General features: G+C 43.8%; 1 protein-coding gene across 6 annotated transcripts in view; it reads left to right on the top strand.

Annotated features, from left to right (window-relative positions):
- ppp4r4 (protein phosphatase 4, regulatory subunit 4) overlaps positions 1–23,837 on the top strand; it is a 178,481-nt gene that overhangs the window by 90,587 nt on the left and 64,057 nt on the right. For 4 of the 6 annotated variants that reach the window (XM_068038739.1, XM_068038737.1, XM_068038736.1 and 1 more), the window contains 4 exons: positions 6,479–6,585; positions 9,164–9,271; positions 10,172–10,293; positions 16,430–16,561. In XM_068038739.1, coding sequence (XP_067894840.1) covers positions 6,479–6,585; positions 9,164–9,271; positions 10,172–10,293; positions 16,430–16,561 — 469 coding nt within the window. Of the gene's footprint in view, positions 1–6,478; positions 6,586–9,163; positions 9,272–10,171; positions 10,294–16,429; positions 16,562–23,837 lie in introns of those variants that run through there. The other 2 variants (XM_068038738.1, XM_068038741.1) reach the window with 2 other exon arrangements.

The raw sequence follows: 23,837 nt of genomic DNA, 5'->3' as shown, positions 1-23,837 counted from the left end.
CGTCTGCAAACGCGACATGAAATCCTGTGACATTGATCACAAGTCGTGGGAGTCAGTTGCCAGCGTTCGGCAGAGCTGGCGGGCAGCCATAAAGACAGGGCTAAAATGTGGCGAGTCGAAGAGACTTAGTAGTTGGCAGGAAAAAAGACAGGCGCAAGGGGAGAGCCAACTGTGCAACAGCCCCGACAAACAAATTTCTCTAGAGCACCTGTGGAAGAGCCTGTCACTCTAGAATTTGCCTTTATAGCCACTCCAGGTGCTGCTTCACAAACCACTGACCACCTCCAGGCGCGTATCCATTGTCTCTCGCGATAAGGAGGCCAAAGAAGAGGTCATTTCCATCCTAGGATTTAAAGGAAGTTGTTGAGAACATTGCAGGTGCCCTAACTCTAATCTTCCAATGTTCTCTTTATTTGGGAACTGTTTGTTTTGATTAAAAATTCCACATGTCATTCCACTATGTAAGAAAGATGAGAGAGGGAAACCAAAGAATTATAGACCAGTTAGCCGCACATCTGTTGTCAGGAAATTATTTGAGTCTTTTATGGATAGGATGACTGAACACCTTGAAACTTTTCAGTTGATCAAAAGGAACCAACATGTATTTGTTATATCATGCCTAACAAATTTGATTTGAATTATTTTGAAGAGGTGACTGTCTGTGGATGTCATTCATATGGACTTCTAGAGGCATTTGATAAAGACCTCTGTAAGACACTGTTAGCTAAAGTTGAAACTCATTGAATTGAAGGCAAATTATTGACCTGGTTGGGAAATTGGCTGAGTGGCAGGAGACAGAGTAGAAATAATGGGCAGATACTCTTAAGTGGTACATTGGTGAATAGGCTAGCAATGTCAAATGAGCACATGGACACGGCAATGCTATCGATATGCAATCCTGTATGATCTTCGCAAATGTGAAGGAGTCCTTCACTGTGTATGTGGAGAACTTGCTCAAAACTGGTTGTAATAATTCGCCCAACTATTTGGCCAATTGATGTTGTGCAGAACCGGTCACAGAGGGACATCACTTTTGTTTGTCTTGGGCAGCCCATACATATGTGGAGGCAGCGAGCCGTGAGAAAAAACCTTGTCATATATATCACCCGGCAGTTCATTGCTCTTACAAGTCCAGCAAGTGTTTTTAACTTACTTTCGAGCAAGGCTGTCCGGTCATGTTGAGTGGCAGGTCCTACACATATGAATTTGGACCCGTCATTAAGAATGGTGAGCATTTTGTTGATATAGTCAGGCTTGTTAAGGGTGACTATTCCCGTCCCTTTGTCAGGTTTACTGATGTGTATGTCTGGGTTGGTCTTAAGGCCTCACAACGCTGTCAGACAGTCACGTTGCATGTGGAAATCAGACGTCATTCGGAATCTCGCAATATGTGTTCACTAAATTCAGCGTCTTCAGTGGACGCTGGTTTTTGGTGGGAAATTTGGGAGTAGAGGAGTTCGAACTCAGCAAATACCTCTTGCTTATATAATAATATAAAAGCAAAATACTGCAGATGCTGGAAATCTGAAATACAAACAAGAAATGCTGGAATACTCAGCAGGTCTGGCAGCATCTGTGGAGGGAGAAGCAGAGTTAACGTTTCAGGTCATTGACGTTTCATCAGAACCTCTTTCTGTTTAATTTGGGATGAAGGCACAGCCAAATTGAAACCATGCGCTGAATCCTTGAAAGCGTACCTCGCTGATATAGCGTGCGCATATTGCGGGATTCTGAACGACATGTCTGATTTCCACGTGTTTGAGCACCAATTTGAGCAACAGATATAACTAGCTGTTTCACGCTGCTACTATGCAGTAGCAACACATGTGGTGATCGCCACTAACAGGATGCTGCTGTCAAGCCAAAAAGACATCCTGCCTATCTCACAAATGAATAATGTGATATATGAATTTTAATGCCAGTGTGATGCTAAGTATATATGCCATACGTCCCAAAGACTGGCGGATTGTATCAAACAACATGTCCGTTCTGTTCGCACAGGCAAGGTACGGGCCGTACCCAACCATCCCGGGCTTGCAAAACTCAAAACAGTGTTTTTCTTTATTCATTCGTGGGATGTGGGTGTCACTGGCTAGGCCAGCATTTATTGCCCATCCCTAATATTGCCCTTGAGAAGGTGGTGGTGAGCTGCCTTCTTGAACCGCTGCAGTCCATGTGAGGTAGGGACACCCGCTGTGCTGTTAGGAAGGGAGTTCCAGGATTTTGACCCAGCGACAGTGAAAGAACGGCGATATAGTTCCAAGTCAGCTTGGAGGGGAACTTGCGTGGTGTTCCCATTCATTTGTTGCCCTTGTCCTTCCAGTTGGTAGAGGTCACGGATTTGGAAGGTGCTGTCTAAGGAGCCTTGGTGCGTTGCTGCAGTGCATCTTGTAGATGGTACACACTGCTGCCACTGTGCGTCGGTGGTGGAGGGAGTGAATGTTTGTGGATGGGGTGCCAATCAAGCAGGCTGCTTTGTCCTGGATGGTGTCGAGCTTCTTGGGTGTTGTTGGAACTGCACCCATTCAGGCAAGTGGAGTGTATTCCATCAGACTCCTGACTTGTGCCTTGTAGATGGTGGATAGGCTTTGGTGAGTTACTTGCCGCAGGATTCCCAGCCTCTGACCTGCTCTTGTAGCCACGGTATTTATATGGCTACTCCAGTTCAGTTTCTGGTCAATGATAACCCCTAGGATGTTGATAATGGGATTCAGCGATGGTAATGCCATTGAATGTCAAAGGGAGATGGTTAGATTCTCTCTTGTTGCAGATGGTCATTGCCTGGCACTTGTGTGGCGCAAATGTTACTTGCCACTTATCAGCCCAAGCCTGGATTTTGTCCAGGTCTTGCTGCATTTCTACTCGGACTGCTTCAGTATCTGAGGAGTCGCGAATGGTGCTGAACATTGTGCAATCATCGGCGAACATCCCCACTTCTGACCTTATGATTGAAGGAAAGTCATTGATGAAGCAGCTAAAGATGTTTGGGCCGAGGACACTACCCTGAGTAACTCCTTCAGTGATGTCTCGGAGCTGAGATGATTGACCTTCAACAACCACAACCATCTTCATTTGCACTGGGTATGACTCTAACCAGCAGAGAGTTTCCCCCCTGATTTCCATTGTCTCCAGTTTTGCTAGGGCTCCTTGATGCCATACTCAGTCAAATGCTGCCTTGATGTCAAGGGCAGTAACTCTCACCTCACCCCTTGAGTTCAGCTCTTTTGTCCATATTTGAACCAAGGCTGTAATGAGGTCAGGAGCTGAGTGGCCCTGGCGGAACCCAAACTGAGTTTCACTGAGCAGGTTATTGCTAAGCAAGTGCCGCTTGTCAGCACTGTGGATGACACCTTCGGTCACTTTACTGATGATTGAGAGTAGACTGATGGGGCGGTAGTTGGCCAGGTTGGACTTGTCCTGCTTTTTGTGCACAGGACATACCTGGGCAATTTTCCACATTGCCGTGTAGATGCCAGTGTTGTAGCTGTACTGGTACAGCTTGGCTAGGGGAGCAGCAAGTTGTGGAGCAGGTCTTCAGTACTACTGCCGGAATATTGTCAGGGCCCATAGCCTTTGCAGTATCCAGTGCCTTCAGTTGTTTCTTGATATCACGCAGAGTGAATCGAATAGGCTGAAGTCTGGCATCTGTGATGCTGGGGACTTCAGGTGGAGGCCGAGATGGATCATCAACTCAATACCTCTGGCTGAAGATTGTTGCAAATGCTTCATCCTTATCTTTTGCACTGATGTGCTGGGCTCCCCCATCATTGAGGATGGGGATATTTGTGGAGCCACCTCCTCCAGTTAGTTGTTTAATTATCCACCACTATTCATGGCTGGATGTGGCAGGACTGCAGAGCTTAGATTTGATCCGTTGGTTCTGGGATTGCTTAGCTCAGTTTATCGCATGCTGCTTACACAGTTTGGCATGCAAGTCGTCCTGTATTTGTAGCTTCACCAGGTTGATAGCTCATTTTGAGGTATGCTTGGTGCTGCTCCTGGCATGCCCTCCTGCATTCTTCTTTGAACCAGATTTGGTCCCCCAGCTTGATGTCCAACATCAGATGTGATTCTGCAATTGGACAACATTTGCTCAATAATCCACAGCGTGCTAAGAATTACGCTGAAAACTGATTTACGATTGTCAGTAGGGCTCGCAGTGTGGCACATTTGTGCGTACTGGAAGCTACGTATATTAATATACAGGGCCCTGTTCTTTGCAGACAGAATATGTGCAAATATTGCGCCTGTTTCAGCTGAACAAAATAAGTGATAGCCATTTGTTGGTTCATTCCTCAGGGTAATGCCTTGACCAATCAGAGTCAAGCTGCCTGGGTTTAATTTCAAATGAATCTTGGCAGTTAACTGTCAGTCACTGTAAACTGGTGCATTCTCCATGGCAGCAACTCTACCAATCAGAGTTCACTTTCCAACCAATCAGCACTCTCTTCTCATGCAATATAAGTTGCTGTTTTCCCTTACATTGGTTATTCTTGTGGATTGTCCTGATGATTGCAAGACGAAAAGCTTCGACAACATGTCTCTATTTTCAGCAATACTCAAGTTCTGCACTACTAAACGACGAAATGAGGTAAGATGGTTCACATTTTAATTAGTCCAGCAGACTAATCAATCTTTTCCTAAAGTATTCTTGGATGAAAAGGTTAATGAAGTATTCCATTTGACAAGACGTAGTAAATATTTTGGTACAATTTAAATTCTTGGACATACCGCAGCAAAAACATTTATTGTGCCAATTTTGATATTTTTCACATTTGTTTTTTAGGGAACTGATTGTCCTATGCTGTAAACTTGAAGTCATCCAAATCTCTGCTGCCTGTATCCTAATTCACACTAAATCCCATTCACCCATCATCCCTGCATTTCCTGATCTATACTGGCTCTCAGTTAAGCAATGCCTCGATTTTAAAATTCTCATGGTTGTTTTCAAACCCCTCCATGGCTTCGCCCCTTCCTATCTCTCTTGTCTCTTTCAGCCTCACAACCTTCCAAGATATCTGCGTCCCTCTAATTCTCCTCTAATGGAGCATCCCCAATTTTAATCACTCCACCATTGGTGGCTGTGCCTTCAGCTGCCTAGGCGCTAAGCTGTCTCAACCTGCCTCAACCTCTCTGCTCACTCCTTAAAACCTACCTCTTTGATCTAGCTTTTGGTCATCTGCCCTAATATTTTCTTATGTGGCTCAGTGTTATGTTTTGCTTTATAATGCCCCTGTGAAGCACCTTTGGACCTTCTATTACATTAAAGGCCCTGTATAAATACAGGTTGCTGATGACAAATCATTTAACCTTTCAATGATATCTTTTACCTTTAATAATTAACACATCTTACTTGAGCTTCTTGATATATGTGGAATCATATTAAGAAATATGTTTTTTTTTTTGTAGAGGGATTTTAGGCTTGCTAAAAAGCAGGAGTAAAAATCATCTCCATCTTGATTTGTGTGTTGTGTGCTCGTTATAATGGTGAAGCAACTCCTTAATGCAATTTCTCTTAAACTTAGGGGCTGGATTTTACCAAGCCCTCAACGTTGTGATCTGTGGCAGGGGAGGCCTGAAGATGGGTCCGGATGAGGCAACGGGACCTCAATTAAAATATTCAAATGAATAAAATAAATTCACATAGACTTACCTCCAATCTTGACAGCCCGCCACGATCTTTGGCACAGCAGCCGCCACTCCCGCGCCTTCAATTCCACGTCTGGGGAAAGGTGTCATGACCCTGGTGGGTGGGGGGGGGGGGGGGAGGAGGAGGAGGTGAGATTGTCAGTGTGGCAGGGGGGAGGGGGTACTCAAATGCACATAATGGGTGTAGGGGATTGTGGGAAGGGTTGAACTTCAAACTTTGTGCAGTTTGGGGGGGGTAAGGTCAGATGTAAAAGGTAAGTGCTTTGGGGGGGGGGAAGGGCAAATAGTTAATGTAATTATTATTGGGGGGGTGGGAAAGGGGCGTAAGAAATTTATTTATTTAATTTTGGGGCTTGTGTGTTTAAAAATTTAAAATAAGCAGCAGGGCTGGCTGCCCTTTCAAAATGGTGCCAGTGCCTGCACACAGGCAGCTGACACCATTGTTGGGGTCGAATAGCATGATACCTCCACGAGAATTTGTTTGGGCGGGGAGGGGGAGGCGGTTGCGGGCTGCCCTGGCTATTTAAATGAGCCGCTGCGCTTGAGATCATGGCGGCTCTTTGGCGCGTGCGGGTCACCATTTTTTGAGATCGCTCTTAAAATCCAGCCCTAGAAGTGTGGGGAGGAATTCCATGGAAGGTTGATTCTACAGAGGACCTATAATCGCACAAAGTTTTCTGTAGTCGTAAAATTTCAAAAGCCATGACTGTAGACTGTAGAGTATTATGAGGTGTAAAATATATTATATTGGACACTCTATTAAATCAAGCTGCAGTAACTTAGTTGGGAACTAATAGTTTCCATAGTAACTTTTTTTGCTTTTGTTTAGATTTTGTCCCCATTGGTTTCAAAGGCTCAATTATCACAGACAATCCAGTCACGTTTAGCAAGCTGCAAGATTCTGGGAAAAGTTTCCAGGAAATTTGAATCTCATATGTAAGTGAAAGAAATATTTTTGTTGGTGTTTTTCTAAGCACAAAGATCTGATGTGTATTCAACATAAAATACTATAGTATGCTATCATACTTATATGAGTACTCTAGTGTGCAAGAATTACTAAATATTTCAGCATGTTAGCAGAAACAGAAAAGATGGTTGGTATTCCAATGCAATTTGTGTCAGTATTATATTGCATGGGTGCACTGGCCTGATGTTTATTACTTAGCAATTTTGAATCTCTATGTTAATTGTTTACACTATAATTTGACTTCTTTTATTTTCATTCTATAAATTTGCAGTGGTTGCATAATATCAGCTAAGGAGCAAAAAAAATTGGGTTTTGATTCTGTTCCTTTCAACAAGCCATGTACAATTGGACTGCAAGTCAGTTTAGTTAATTTCCCAAAACATATTAATAAGAGAAAATTAAAATTTCCTTCCCGAGCCTGAAAGTGATTAAGCAACAGTTTCAAGCAGTGAATTGATCATTCCAATCTACATTATTATACACTGACTCATTGCAATCCACAAGTGATTTATATGAACAGATCTAAATTTAGTGCTGTATCTATTCTTTAATCCCTGTAATCTTGAATCCCTTTCATAGATAACTATCTCATCTGCTCACTTTTTGAGGACCTGGTTAACATACCATTGACTCCTTTTGTGGAACCACTGATATGTACAGGAAAATTACTTCTAATGTGGAGTCTTGCATTGATTTTTAAATGTGGGTTTCCTCACACAATGGCAGTGCACAGGCTGTCCGTGTCCAGCATTATTATTACAGCTATTAAAAATGTGGATCCAAATCTGGATTAAACTACTCCCATAATCTACACACCATCTACACTCTTATATGAAATGTTATTTCCAAGTGTAAACATTTCATTTTGGGATTCAGATGACAGTTAAATGGCTGAAACTTTATCTGAAGCACTTCAATGAGATAACTGCTAGAGAGGCACACTCAGTACTTTTTGACTATACATAATTGCACTGAACCTTTGAGGATTCAATTAATCTTTTTTTGATTGAGTCAAATTCTTTCTTTCCTCTTGGCTATATGGCTGTATGCCACTTTTGTTTTAGTTAGTTCTATATTGTATATTGTAGTTATTCATTATACTATATTTGACAGGGTTTTTAATCATGTCTTTTTTCTATAATTTTTGGTGGATTTTAAGAATGCACGTAAGTCTTATTTGGTATTCTGTTTATAGGCTTTATGTTTCTATTTTTGTGAAGAATTGTTCCTGGTTATTTTATGCAGCATGTCAAACTGTAGACTATACATTTTAAAATAAAGTTTGATTTAAAATAATTTCTGAAAATAAAACTGAAGCAAATGGAGACCTTTGCTTGTATATTTATAACGTTAAGTTACAAGAAAGTGTAAAGATGGGATTTTTTTAAAGTAGCGATCTGGCTGGCTACACAACATGCAGAGGTGGTGATTCTTCACTACTACATGGTTGCAAGGTTGAGACCAAAAAATGTTGCTGTGTAAAATATGTGTGCTGATGACACCCAGCTCTCTTTCACCACCATTCTTTCTTAAGACCCCTGTGTTGTCAGACTGCCTGTCCAAGATCAACTTGTGGATGAGTCAAAAATTCCTCCTCCTGCACATCAGAAAGATCAAATTCATTGTGTCCAGGTGAATTGTGGCCTTGCTATTGAGTCCATCCCCTCTCTTTCCCCCCCCCCCCCCCCCCGCCCTTACAGACCCTTACAGCCCTATCTTTACAATCTCCTCTACCCTTATATTCCATCCCCAGCCTTTGATCCTTGAACTTTGATCCTGGTACATCCCCCCTCCTTTTACCTAACTAAAAGCACAGCTTTTAGCCATCTTGGTCTTAATTCGTGGAATACCCTCCGTAAACCTCTCCGCCTCTCAATCCATCTTTTCAGCCAAACTTTTCATTACTCTTAATTAACCCACCTGCCATGGCTCGACGCCCATTCATTTATCCCTTTTATTTTCTACTCCTCCTTCAGCGTGCTTTGGTCAATATTCTATGTTAAAGGCACTCTATAGATACAATTTATTGTCGTAAAATGGTGGCAAGTACGATTATGTGACTGTCCTAACCTTTCAGTTCTCAAATCATGTTTATGCTGGTAGCCTTGGTGTGATCCATTTCCTTGGTTGTAGCTAGAATATGAAGTAAAGCATTTTATGATAGAAATGGTTCCATTCCATTGACTAAAGACTGAGATAAACCCTGATATCGCTGAATTATAAAGCAGCAATTACAAGCAATCAGTCTCTTTCGAATTCTCTCTCGATTTCATTCCTCCCTCTCTGTCTGTCTGTCTCTCTCTCTTTCGAATTTTCCATGCTTCTATGTTATTCAGGATACCACATTGGAATATGTTGCAAGGCAATAAGGTATCTTGAGATTGTGATAATATTGACGAGTTGCTACAGTTTTAATCACTTTTTGCAATGTTTTCTTAATTCCTTAATGTGTTCTAAGATAGTAGCACATTGCAGCTATGTGTGTTTGTTCTAAATTTATTAGGAAATAGGCAAAAAAGTGCATAAACAGCTGTATTGTCTCTGCAGAATAAAACGAGATATTCTGCCTCTAGTGAAATCACTTTGCCAGGATGTAGAATATGAAGTTCGCTCCTGTATGTGTCGTCAGCTGGAATTCATAGCACAAGGAATTGGGTAAATATAGTCGCTTACATTTCAAATGTATGTTCATTAACCTTTGTTTGAGTGAAGTGATAATGCTAGACACCAGATAAAAACCATAAATACTGCAATTTTCTGTGCAACAAGAAACATAACTAAGCAAACAGTTGTTCAGACTAGACAGCTCTGTGCCAGATTTCAAGAATTAAAATATCATGAGATACACATGAACGTAGCATTACTGCTATAAAGTAACACTGTTAAGCTCTGACTCCACAAAGTAAAACAGATCAAGGTGAAATTTGCTGTAAATACTATTGTATTTAATTTACACAGCCTTTTTTCTTCAAATTCCATAACGTAAGAATTTTTACAAGATTATGTAGTACACGACTTTTTAAAAATTAATAGTTTCATTAATACTTAGGTAAAATTCATAAATTACATTTGTGTAGTATTTTCAGTTTTATATTTTTAAAATACTTGCCTACTAAATTCAATCGTTTATAGTGCAAATGATATTTTTCTAAATCCGTACAATGTAGTGATGACGTTCATAATTAAATATTAAGCTATAACGCAATATAGTCTTGCTGCAATTAAATTAATCTACCCGATGCCATTCACATGTAATGTTAGGGATGACTGGGTTAATTTTGACTTCTGGTTTAAGTTTGGTTTTGAAGAGTATGAGTAAGAATCAGCTGTCATTCATGCTTGATATTGTATAAACCTTTTCCGTAAGTAGGGCTCATGCTTTAGGTTTTATTCAACTATGATGTCCCTTATTAAACTTACTAACTGCCAGATAATTGCTACGATACATTCAGGTTATATTGGTGGGAATTGACAGAAGACTATTCATAGAATATGCAGGACAGGTAGGAATTCTTTGATCTTCTCACAATAATTGTTTTTATTTTCATTACACAGGGTTGAGCAGACAAAAAGTGCAATTCTTCCTGAATTAGTGGAATTGGCTAGGGATGAAGGGAGCAGTGTACGCATTGCTGCATTTGACACCATTGTTAATCTGCTTGTGATGTTTGACAGTGGTAAGTTAACACAGAGATAACAACTTATATGTTCAGTGAGTTAGTGAAATCAAGTGCATAGTAAATTCTAAATGTTGGCCTTTGGTAATAAAAGGAATATTCTGACCTAATATTGATGTATTAACAGATTTTAAATGAAATTTCAAATTATACCATGATTTCTTTAGTACAGCCTTATGAGAGTGCCATTGGATGCAATTTTATGGAATTGCTTTATTATCTTGATCATAAGATTGAGGAAATTATTAAATGGATGTCATGAGGTTCACCAATATTAGGTACTGCTCCAGTTACATAGTTTTATGTTTACTAAAATTATCACTACATATAAAACAAAAAAAACTATTGAAAATACACCTTCCCAAGGTAACTCTGCAGAAGTAAACAAAATGCCAAAACAAATTGCAGAACTCAGTACCCTTGTCAGACTGAAATTGCATTATTAAAAATGCTCCGCTTTGTAATGAACTAACGTACTTTGTCTTTTATATTGCGAAGCCCAAGTTTTATTGATAGCATAAACAAATATTCATTCATTTGGTTCCTGACGTCTTTGGCACCTAAAGAATGGACTCAACATCCTAATGGATTGTGACAGAGTCAAAGAAATATGTAGAGAGGGATTGTGAACAGGTTCACATGCCAACCAATGTAAATAGGGGCAAAACACTTTGGGGGTGGGGGGGATGGGGGGGCCTGTGTTGACTATAAAGCAAGTGATTGGACATGGGAGATAGTCCATTTGTGTGCTTGTTTAATATAATTGCCCTCAGAATTCTTCAGTTAATTTGGCGATTCAAATTTAATATAGTCTTGACCAACCAGGAATTAATTAATTTGGTATCTTGAAAAAATACTTTCAACCCAGAAAATTTAGCATACAGGATCTCATGTACTTTTCCAAATGGAGACTATGCTTGCTTCAGTCCAAGTGATTCAGAACCAAAAAGTAGCAAGTAGTAGGAAGAAAAAAAATGCTCATATTGCTTAAAAAAAATCATCCTGAATGCAAAAAGATCATTGTTTTTGTTCAATCAAGCGATCTTGTCAGAGTTTGCAAGTGGTCATTTCACTACTCCATGAAGTCAGAGAGCAGATCATATGAGTCTAGTAAACTTAAAGGTTGTAGTCTAGACATTTTTTTCAGTTTACAACCAACAGAATCTTTTTTTTAAAGAATCTGAAAAGGGCAAGAGTAGATCGGTAATAAATTTAACTGGCATAGTTTGTTAGTTTATTCCAAAGTATACACAATCCTCCGCATCAGATATTCTAGAGTAAATATAAGACTAATACATCAAAATTCCAAGTACTTTAGAGAGAGCTATTAAAATGACAACCACTTTTGACTTGATATCAACGATCATATATGTTGGAGTTTCTTCTTTGAGAGCTCCAATATCTGCTTTCTTTGAACCTGAAACTCTCAGCACGTCTTTCATCTTTCATATCATCCCCTCGATTGGAATGTGTATTGGGTCAAGAGTCAGCACAAGCATTAACCGTGGTCAGTTTGACAATCTCTTTATTGCTCTGTGCTTTTATGATGAATCTCCCCTCTCATAGGGCGAAGGTATTCAACTCCAGTCTAAAATGAAAATGTTGCCCTAGTTTTTCTTCGAATTCAATTTTCAGCTAGTTAATTCATCTTTAGAAGAACAACAAAATTTCTGTGATTTTAACCACCAGCATCATTGAGTGTCATCTTTGCTGACCATGTTGCAGGCTATAATGTCTTTTAGGGAAGGAAATGTGCTGTCCTTACCTGGTCTGGCCTACGTGTGAGTCCAGACCCACAAAAATGTGGTTGACTCCTACATGCCCTCTGAAATGGCCCAGCAAGCCACTCAGTTGTATCAAACCGCTACGAAGTCAATAAAAAAGAATGCAACAGGACAGACCACCCGGCATTGACCGAGGCATCGGAATCGCCAACGGCAAGCCCAGCCCTGTCGACCCTGCAAAGTCCTCCTTACTAACATCTGGGGGCTTGTGCCAAAGTTGGGAGAGCTGTCCCATAGACCAGTTAAGCAACAGCCTGACATAGTCATACTCACGGAATCATACCTTACAGATAATGTCCCACACACTGCCATCACCATCCCCTGATATGTCCTGTCCCACTGGCAGGACAGACCCAGCAGAGGTGGCAGCACAGTGGTATACAGTCGGGAGGGAGTTGCCCTGGGAGTCCTCGACCTCGACTCCAGACTCCATGAAGTCTCATGGCATCAGGTCAAACATGGGCAAGGAAACCTCCTGCTGGTTACCATCTACCGCCCTCCCTCAGCTGATGAGTCAGTACTCCTTCATGTTGATCACCACTTGGAGGAAGCACTGAGGGTGGCAAGGGTGCAGAATGTACTCTGGTAGGGGAACTTCAATGTCCATCATCAAGAGTGGCTCAGTAGCACCACCACTGACCGAGCTGGCCGAGTCCTAAAGGACATAGCTGCTAGACTGGGTATGCGGCAGGTGGTGAGGGAAACAACAAGAGGGAAAACAAATTTGACCTCGTCCTCACCAATCTGCCTGCCGCAGATGCACCTGTCCATGACAGTATTGGTAGGAATTACCACCGCACAGTCGTTGTGGAGACGACGTTCCGCTTTCATGTTGAGGATACTCTCCATCGTGTTGTGTGGCACTACCACCGTGCTAAATGGGATAGACTTCGAACAGGTCGAGCAATGCAAAACTGGGCATCCATGAGGCGCTGTGGGCCATCAGTAGCAGCAGAATTGTACTCAACCACAATCTGTAACCTCATGGCCCGGCATATCCCCCACTCTACCATTACCATCAAGCCAGGAGACCAACACTGGTTCAATGAAGAGTGCAGAAGGGCATGCCAGGAGCAGCACCAGGCATACCTCAAAATGAGGTGTCAACCTGGTGAAGCTACAACACCAGATTGTGTAAGCAGCATGCGATAGACAGAGCTAAGCGATCCCATAACCAACGGATCAGATCTAAGCTCTGCAGTCCTGCCACATTCAGTCGTGAATGGTGGTGGGCAATTAAACAACTAACTGGAGGAGGTGGCTCCACAAATATCCCCATCTTCAATGATGGGGGAGCCCAGCACATCAGTGCAAAAGATAAGGCTGAAGCATTTGCAACAATCTTCAGCCAGAAGTGCCAAGTTAATGATCCATCTTGGCCTACTCCTGAAGTCCCCAGCATCACAAATGCCAGACTTCAGCCAATTCGATTCACTCCTCGTGATATCAAGAAACGACTGAAGGCACTAGCTACTGCAAAGACTATGGGCCCTGACAATATTCTGGCAATAGTACTGAAGACCTATACTCCAGAACTTGCTGCGCCCCTGGCCAGGATGTTCCAGTACAGCTACAACACTGGCATCTACCCAGCAATGTGGAAAATTGTCCAGGTATGGCCTGTCCACAAATTGCAGGACAAGTCCAACCCGACCAATTACCGCCCCATCAGTCGACTTGATGGAAGGTGTCATCCACAGTGCCATCAAGCGGCACTTGCTTAGCAATAACCTCAGTTTGGGTTCTGCCAGGGCCACTCAGCTCCTGACCTCATTACAGCCTTGGTTCAAACATGGACAAAAGATCTGAACTCAGGAGGTGAGGTGAGAGTGACTGCCCTTGACATCAGGCAGCATTTAATTGAGTATGGCATCAAGGAGCCCTAGAAAAACTGAAGTCAATAGGAATCAGGGGGAAAACTCTCCACTGATTGGAGTCATACCTAGCGCAAAGGAAGATGGTTGTGGTTGTTGGAGGTCAATCATCTGAGCTCCAGGACATCACTGCAGGAGTTCCTCATGGTAGTGTCCTAGGCCCAACCATCTTCAGCTGCTTCATCAATGACCTTCCTTCAATCATGAGGTCAGAAGTGGGGATGTTCGCTGTTGATTGCACAATATTCAGCACCATTCGTGACTCCTCAGATACTGAAGCAGTCTGACTAGAAATGCAGCAAGACCTGGGCAATATCCAGGCTTGGGCTGATAAGTGGCAAGTAACATTCGAGCCACACAAGTGCCAAGCAATGACCATCCGCAACAAGAGAGAATCCAATCATCTCCCCTTGACATTCAATGGCATTAGGATCACTGAATCCCTTATTATCAACATCCGAGGTGTTACCATTGACCAGAAACTGAACTGGAGTAGCCATATAAATACCGTGGCTACAAGAGCAGACCTAAGGCTAGGTATCCTGTGCTGAGTAACTCACCTCCTGACTCCCCAAAGTCTGTCTACCATCTACAAGGCACAAGTCAGGAATGTGATGGAATACTCTCCACTTGCCTGGATGGGTGCAGTTCCAACAACACTCAAGAAGCTCGACACCATCCAGGACAAATCAGCCTGCTTGTTTGGCACCCCATCCACAAACATTCACTCCCTCCACCACCGACGCAAAGTGGCAGCAGTGTGTACCATCTACAAGATGCACTGCAGCAATGCACCAAGGCTCCTCAGACAGTACCTTCCAAACCCACGACCCCAACCAACTAGAAGGGCAAGGGCAGCAGATGCATGGGAACACCACCACCTGCAAGTTCCCCTCCAAGGCACACACCATCCTGACTTGGAACTATATCGCCGTTCCTTCGCTGTCACTGGGTCAAAATCCTGGAACTCCCTTCCTAACAGCACTGTGGGTGTCCCTACCTCACATGCCATGCAGCAGTTCAAGAAGGCAGCTCACCACCACCTTCTCGAGGGCAATTAGGGATGGGCAATAAATGCTGGCCTAGCCAGCGACGTCCACATCCCATGAATGAATTAAAAAAAGCCTGAAAATAGTCTTCAACTTTGTATTTGTCAGGAAGAGAGTGATCCATTAGGTTTCTCTTTGTATTTTTGGGTCCTGAAGATTCTTCAGACAAGTAAAACAATATTGACTGCACTCTTTAAGATCCAAATGTTGGATCTATTGGAGCTAGACATCTTTTGACCTCTAGCTCTTCCTCACAAGTCGGGTTCTTTGCCCCAGAATGACAGTTAAATGATGCTTCCTCTTAGGCTGTTCTGCAGATGGTTCAGCTCTTGAGAGCAACAGATGGGAAGAAGTTAACCTTCAGAGGAAGGGAAGGTCTTGTACCTTCAGTGGTGGGTACAGGCTTGACATTCAGAAAATGTTTCAGTTCAAAGGCATACAACACCAAAATGCTGTGATGAATTTATGGTGACTGAATCACTTTACAGTAAAAATATGTTGAACATTCTAGCTTTATTTGCAGCACTTTTGACAAGCCTGACAACTACAACAATAGTTAATTTAGTAGCCATTCTGGATGCTACTCCATTTGTGAATGACAAGTCAATAGACTTTTAAGCAGTTTGGAGTAGGGAAGATCATACAAATTTCACATGATCTCTGAGAGTGTAGAACTCCTGAGATAGAGTGGAAAGAATAGCTATTCTAAGATTTATGAAGGATAAGCACATTCAAAGAATGTAAAATGCCCAAATCCATTACTTGGTCACTTAAAAACACCAACATAAACTAAAATGTGTACTAGATAGTGCTGCATTTGAGATGGTACCTGTCTGAAGATAAATGAACTTAATTTACCCCATTTAGACCTAATATTGACCTGAGAGTCAGGAGATATTTGCATGAAGATTCCCTAATAAGTTTGATGTTTGAATTGGCATGAATTCTGGCCACATAAACACACAATTAAAATGGACTACTTTGTACCTTTTTCTGTATCAACACTTCATGGCATATATTCCTAATTGCAAAAGTGACAAATGGGGTCTTTTGCAGAAATCTATGTTCTATCAATATGCGCCAAAGTGCTTTGATGTCTTCCAATATTTTATTATAGCATCTTTAATGTGGAATAAAAACCCAAAGCATTTTAAAGAGGAGTAATCAAAAAAGGGATGGCATTCTGTACTGTCTAAGTAAGCTGTCTGGTGATACTTTGACAGCATCATAAAATAGTTTTTTTAAAGTATATCTTAACACTTTCTCGCAAAACAGCTCCATTTGAAGGTTTAAAGTATTAATTTCCCATTTGATATCTGTATTATCAATAAACTCTTTTGAGGTTGGTGCAGTTTTTGTATAGGATTACCCACTTTCTGCTTTACTTTTGCTTTGTCAGTAATACATTATTCTGTGACTATCTTATCAGATGACCGTACTCAAATTATATTTCCCTTGGTGATGATGTTCTGTGAGAAATCATTCAAAGCAGATGAGACTATCCTTGCACCATTGTCACACCAACTAGGAAAGCTTTGTCACGGACTCTCAGGTAAATTTAGTAAGTTTTTTTTTAATTTCTTAACTTTTAGTTTTAACCTTATTTTAAAGCATATATGGCTAAATGGAGGGCTTTTGTATTCTCTTCATTTTTGCCTATCTGCCTTTGAACATCAATGCGACTTGCTAATTTTTAATGACTTGCTTGACTGTTTCCTGTTGTCCTTGTTCACACATCTTCCAACAGTGAAGGAAGTACAGTGCATTTACCAGTATTGTGTACATTGCAGTGTAACAACCTCTGGAAAGATATATTGGCCTTGAGGGGGGGGATCCATAGGTATGTAGCTAAGTTTATGAAACCTGTCCTCTTAATTTAAGCCTCTGAGCTCTGGTTTCATCCAGGTGAGTCTGCAATGTACCCCCACCCCTTCCCCAAGGCCAATATATCTTTCCTGAGGTGCGATGCTCAAAACTAAATGCAGTACTCCAAATGGAGTCTGACCAAGGTTCTACATAACTGAAGCATAGCATTCTCTCCTTTATAATCCAGCTCCCTTGAAGTTAAGACCAACATTTCTTTTGTCGTTTTGAGGGTTTTTTTGTACTTGTCTGTTACCTTTTAAAAGATTTGAGTATCTGGGACTCCAAAATCTCTTTCTAGTGCACACAGATTCATCAGAATGATGCCAGGGCTTAAAGGGTTAAATTGAGGACTTGCTGCATAAACTCAGTTTTCATCCCTTTGAGTTTAGAAGAGGGGTAATCTAATGAAGGTATTTAAAATGATTAAGGGATTGTTTAGGGTAGATACAGAGATACTCTTGCCTCTGCTGAGAGAATCCAGAACAAGGGGGCATAATTTTAAAATATAGAAGTAGGGCATTCAGGATTGAAATTGGGAAACACGTTTTCAACCAAAGGGTAGTGGGAATGTGGAATTCTTCCCCACCCCCCACCATCCCCCAATCCCCAAAAAAGACTGGATTCTGGGTCAATTAAAACTTTCAAGACCGAGAAGATGGGTTTTTTAAGGTAAAGTTATCTAGGGTTATGGAGCAAAGTTGGATAAATGGAGCTGAAGTACAGATCATCCATGATCTAATTGAATGGCGGAACAGGCTTAAATGGGCTACTTCTGCTCTTGTGTTGTTATGATTCTTCAAGCGTTTAATAATGTCATCCTGGGTCACAGATACAAGTCCTTTGTTGAAGCAAAAGTCAGACTAACTTGCCTTTAATTTCCTGGCTTAACTGGGTCTCTTTTTATTTTAAAAGAGGGAGTTGCATTTGTGAAGTTCTAGACATTTAGCACAATTTTGGAGAATTGTTGTTCGAATATCAACTGTTTCCTCCTTAGATTTATTTGGATTTAAATAACAATTTTTAAAGAAGGGGATGCGGTGGCGTAGTGGTATTGTCACTGGACTAGTAACCCAGAGACGCAGGGTATTGCTCTGGGGACATGGGTTCAAATCCCACCACAGCAGAAGGTGGAATTTGAATTCAATTAATAAATCTGGAATTCAAAACAAAGCTAGTCTAATGATGGCCATGAAACCATTGTCGATTGTTGTAAAAACCCATCTGGTTCACAAATGTCCTTTAGGGAAGGAAACCTGCTGTCCTTACCTGGTCTGGCCTACATGTGACTCCAGACCCACAGCAATGTCGTTGACTCTTGCATGCCCTCTGAAATGGCCTAGCAAGCCACTCAGTTGTATCTAACCGCTACGAAGTCAATAAAAAGGAATGAAACCAGACGGACCACCCGGCATCGACCTAGGCACTGGAAACAACAATGGCAAATCCAGCCCTGTCGACACTGCAAAGTCCCCCTTGCTAACATCTGGGGGCTTGTGCCAAAGTTGGGAGAGCTGTCCCACAGACTAGTCAAGCAACAGCCTGACATAGTCATACTCACGGAATCATACCTGACAGACAATGTCCCAGACTCTGCCATCACCATCCCTGGGTATGTCCTATCCCACCGGCAGGACAGACCCAGCAGAGGTGGCGGCACAGTGGTATACAGTAGGGAGGGAGTTGCCCTTGGAGTCCTCGACATCGACTCTGGACCCCATGAAGTCTCATGGCATCAGGTCAAACATGGACAAGGAAACCTCCTGCTGATTACCAGCTACCGCCCTCCCTCAGCTGATGAGTCAGTACTCCTCCATGTTGAACAGCACTTGGAGGAAGCACTGAGGTTGGCAAGGGCACAGAATATACTCTGGGTGGGGGACTTCAATGTCCATCACCAAGAGTGGCTCGGTAGCACCACTACCGAGTCCGAAAGGACAAATCTGCTAGACTGGATGTGCGGCAGGTGGTGAGGGAGCCAACAAGAGTGGAAAACATACTTGACCTCATCCTTGCTTGTCTGCCTGCTGCAGATGCATCTGTCCATGACAGTATTGGTAGGAGTCACCACCGCACAGTCGTTGTGGAGACTAAGTCCTGCCTGCATATTGAGGATATCCTCCTTCGTGTTGTGTGGCAGGCACTATCACCGTGCTAAATGGGATAGATTTCAAACAGATCTAGCAATGCAAAACTGGGCATCCATGAGGCACTCTGGGCCATCAGCAGCAGCAGAATTGTACTCATTCACAATCTGTAACCTCATGGCCCAGCATATCCCCCACTCTACCATTACCATCAAGCCAGGAGACCAACACTGGTTCAATGAAGAGTGCAGGAGAGCACGCCAGGAGCAGCACCAGGCATACCTCAAAATGAGGTGTCAATCTGGTGAAGCTACAACACAGGACTATCTGCGTGCCAAACTGCATAAGCAGCATGCGATAGACTGAGCTAAGCGATCCCATAACCAAGGATCAGATCTAAGCTCTGCAGTCCTGCCACATCCAGTCATGAATGGTGGTGGACAATTAAACAACTAACTGGAGGAGGTGGCTCCACAAATATCCTCATCCTCAATGATGGGGGAGCCCAGCACATCAGTGCAAAAGATAAGGCTGAAGTATTTTCAACAATCTTCAGCCAGAAGTGCCGAGTTGATGATCAATCTTGGCCTCCTCCTGAAGTCCCCAGCATCACAGATGCCAGACTTCAGCCAATTCGATTCACTCCTCGTGATATCAAGAAATGACTGAAGGCACTGGATACTGCAAAGGCTATGGGCCCTGACAATATTCCGGCAATAGTACTGAAGACCTATACTCCAGAACTTGCCGCGCCCCTAGCCAAGCTGTTCCGGTACAGCTTCAACACTGGCATCTACCCAGCAATGTGTACACAAAAAGCAGGACAAGTCCAACCTGGCCAATTACCGCCCCATCCGCCTACTTTCAATCATCAGTAAAGTGATGGAAGGTGTCATCAACAGTGCCATCAAGCGGCACTTGCTTAGCAATAACCTGCTCAGTGATGCTCAGTTTGGGTTCTGCCAGGGCCACTCAGCTCCTGACCTCATTATAGCCTTGGTTCAAACATGGACAAAAGAGCTGAACTCAAGAGGTGAGGTGCGAGTGACTGCCCTTGACATCAAGGCAACATTTGACCAAGTGTGGCATCAAGGAGCCCTAGCAAAACTGAGGTCAATGGGAATCGGGGGGGAAAACCCTCCGCTGGTTGAAGTCATATCTAGCGCAATGGAAGATGGTTGTGGTTGTTGGAGGTCAATCATCTGAGCTCCAGGACATCACTGCAGGAGTTCTTCAGGGGTAGTGTCCTAGGCCCAACCATCTTCAGCTGCTTCATCAATGACCTTCCTTCAATCATAAGGTCAGAAGTGGGGATGTTCGCTGATGATTGCACAATGTTCAGCACCATTCGTGACTCCTCGGATACTGAAGCAGTCCGTGTAGAAATGCAGCAAGACTTGGACAATATCCAGGCTTGGGCTGATAGGTGGCAAGTAACATTCGTGCCACACAAGTGCCAGGCAGTGACCATCTCCAACAAGAGTGAATCTAACTATCTCCCCTTGACATTCAATGGCATTACCATTGCTGAATCCCCCACTATCAACATCCTAGGAGCTACCATTGACCAGAAACTGAACTGGAGTAGCCATATAAATACCGTGGCTACAAGAGCAGGGCAGAGGCTAGGAATCCTGCAGCGAGTAACTCACCTCCTGACTCCCCAAAGCCTATCCACCATCTACAAGGCACAAGTCAGGAGTGTGATGGAATACTCTCCATTTGCCTGGATGGCAGCACTCAAGAAGCTCGATACCATCAAGGACAAAGCAGCCCGCTTGATTGGCACCCATCTACAAACATTCACTCCCTCCACCACCAACGCACAGTGGCAGCAGTGTGTACCATCTACAAGATGCACTGCAGCAATGCACCAAGGCTCCTCAGACAGCACCTTCCAAACCTGCAACCTCTACGAACTGGAAGGACAAGGGCAGCAAATGCATGGGAACACCACCACCTGCAAGTTCCCCTCCGTCACACACCATCCTGACCTGGAACTATATCGCCGTTCCTTCACTGCTGCTGGGTCAAAATCCTGGAACTCCCTTCCTAACAGCACTGTGGGTGTACCTACCCCACATGGACTGTAGCACTTCAAGAAGGCAGCTCACCACCACCTTCTCAAGGGCAGTTAGGGATGGACAATAAATGCTGGCCTGGCCAGCGACGCCCACATCCCATGAATGAATAAAAAAAAATATTTGGATTTAACCCATCAGGGCTTTTTTTTTTGTTGAAAAAATTATCCTCTGCTGACTGTTCTACACATACCTTTAGTGGTTCAACAATCCCAATATCCACCACCTCTCTGAAAACCAAGGCAAGTACTTACTTATTGGCCGGGATTTTCTCAGAAGCCCTGAAGTCCCGATGTCGGGACCGCAATCTGATGCCATTGCTGCGTCGGTTAGAGGCTTGCTTGCGTTCCGAATGTTCTCGAAGCCAGAGTATTAATGTCTGGCAGGTGGGGGAGTCGTCCACTGATTTGGTGTGCGTGGGAGTGAAGGTTCTTGCTTAGTCAATGCTGGTGCCATATTTAAATGGCACCCAGTAGTAGTTGCAAAGGCAGCAGCCCTGGAGCGACTAGAAAGGAAGCCCTTACAACCGAAACGCATCTGGCAATAGCAGAAGGAAGACTGACCAGGCAAACAAAGCAAACCTTGATGGAGATTGCAGATGAGGTCATCCCTTATGCATGGCTGCAATGCCATAAAAGGATCAATGACCTGATGTGTGCTGGCAAGGAGAGAGCATCACACAATGTTTAGCTTGCATGTTTATATGTGATGAAAGGTGGATGGGAAATTGGTAGTAAGAGCATTCCCACCCAATCACTACCAATGCCCAGGCAGCAGCATTGGCTGTCAGAAGCATGTCAGTCTCTCTGTGATCAGTCAGAGTTGACTCTTGCACTACCACCACTGAGTGGCTGCATGCTGGAGGCATCCTTGAGGTGCCCTAATGGACAGTCAGGCTGCCACAAGCACAGGCTTAGTGCGTCTTTGACGGGCGACTAACGATGAAAATTTATCTACTTGAAAGAGAAGCGAACTCAGAACGCAAGGGAGAGAGCCAAGACAGGTGGCGGTGTCCCTTATCTTGCCATTCTGCCGACCATGGATGAAGCAGCGCTGGAGCTGGGAGTCTTGGAGGCAGTTCGGATAGTAGTTGATGGTGAGACAGGAGTGGAGCCCCAAGAGCGTGAGTGACCTAATGGGTGGATACAAGAGACTCTCAAGTGAGCACGATGCATGGCACTCATGTCCACCACTGGTCACATGCAGCTGCAGACTCTGAGTCGTCAGGAGGCTGTGATGGAATGTGCATTACCCTCAAATCAATCTTCTCTCTTTCACTCTCAGGTTAACAACAATGCAGCCAGATACCGTGACCGGGGGACAGCCGTCCACCTCTGAGGAGGAGGGGATCTCAGAGAGACCACCGTCATTTCATTCTCCTGCACTTTCCACCAGCGCAGATACTCACATCAGTGGGTGGTCACACGCGATTAGCTAAGGGATCACAATATGGTGAGCACAGCACAGAAGTGCCCGTGCAGCTGATGGAGGCAGTGATAATCATGGCCACTCGCGCTCGGAGCACTGTGAGAGGGCATGGCGATGCTGAGCGTCAGGCGGATGACATACCTCCGGAGTCATCAACAAGGTGGTAGATGCTGGACCTGCAACGCAAGGCGCGTGAACATCTGCCGCAGTTTCCACAAGCTATGTACACCCATGTGTGAGCAATGGAGGAGTTCATCCAAGTCATGAGTGCAGCCATGTCTCTGGTAGCATAGCACCCTCCATTGAGAGAGTGGCGACCCTCTTGGAGAACCACATCAGCAAACCACCCAGTGGATGCCGAAGATGCACGTGAACCTGCACACCATCGCCACGTCCATGAGCTCTGTGGAGCAATGGCTGGGCGAGACGTGGACGAGAAACCTAGAGTCACTCCCATGTCCTCAAACTCCTCAAGTGTGCCCTGAAAGGCTGGAGGAGCGGGCGGCGACAGCACCTGGTGACTCCTCTCGGTGCTCCTGGGATGGGAAGCGAGTCCTCGTCCACTTTGACGGTGACACCAACACCTCACGAGGCTGTGGCTCCTGCACTTGTTCAGGGGGACTTCAATATGCTGGGGTCCGCCAGGCTTCAGGCAACCCGAGGATGCCTGCCAAGGTCATTGAAAGCCACGGACCCCAAAGGTCAGCAGCTTTCTTCCATCTCAGCTGACAGCGCAGGGGGAGCATAATGTCAGAGCACCTGCAAGTGCTTTAAGAAGTCCACCTAGCTGCACTTGGGTTTCACAGGATTATATTTTGTTCATGGATATCACCTTGCTCTGCATGTGCTTTAAATGAAAGCTGGAATGGTGCAAATGCAACACAAAAAGAATTCTTTACTTTTTTACACACTACTGGGCCTTTAACAGTCACTGGCTCCCACAAAGGGTGTAATGGGAAGGACCACACTGAATGAGGTTAATGCATTCCCCATGCCGTTGCTTAATGTATTTATGGGTGCAGGGACATTTTAAGGGCAATCAAGAAAACAGCAACAGGGCTTCAGAAGGTTGTAGGTTTATTAGATTGGATGGATATGTTAGTGAGACTCATCTGAAACATACCTGTATTAGCGCAGCGGGAGCCTTCATTGTGCATATCTCGTGGCGCCTTGCCTGCAGTCCCTCGGGGGCTTCATGTAGCACCTGGTCAGCATTCCCCTCCATATCCTTATTATCAGAGGAGACACTGCACTCTAAGATGTCCTCCTTGTTTGGGTTGTGCAGTGCTCAGCACACCACCACACTACGGGAGACCCTTGCTGGGACATACTGAAGGGCTCCACCAGATCTATCCAGACATCTGAACCGTAACTTCAG

This window comes from Heterodontus francisci, chromosome 9 (genome assembly GCF_036365525.1).
Source record: "Heterodontus francisci isolate sHetFra1 chromosome 9, sHetFra1.hap1, whole genome shotgun sequence".
Classification (NCBI taxonomy): Eukaryota; Metazoa; Chordata; class Chondrichthyes; order Heterodontiformes; family Heterodontidae; genus Heterodontus; species Heterodontus francisci.
This window is presented reverse-complemented; position numbering and strand designations above follow the sequence as displayed.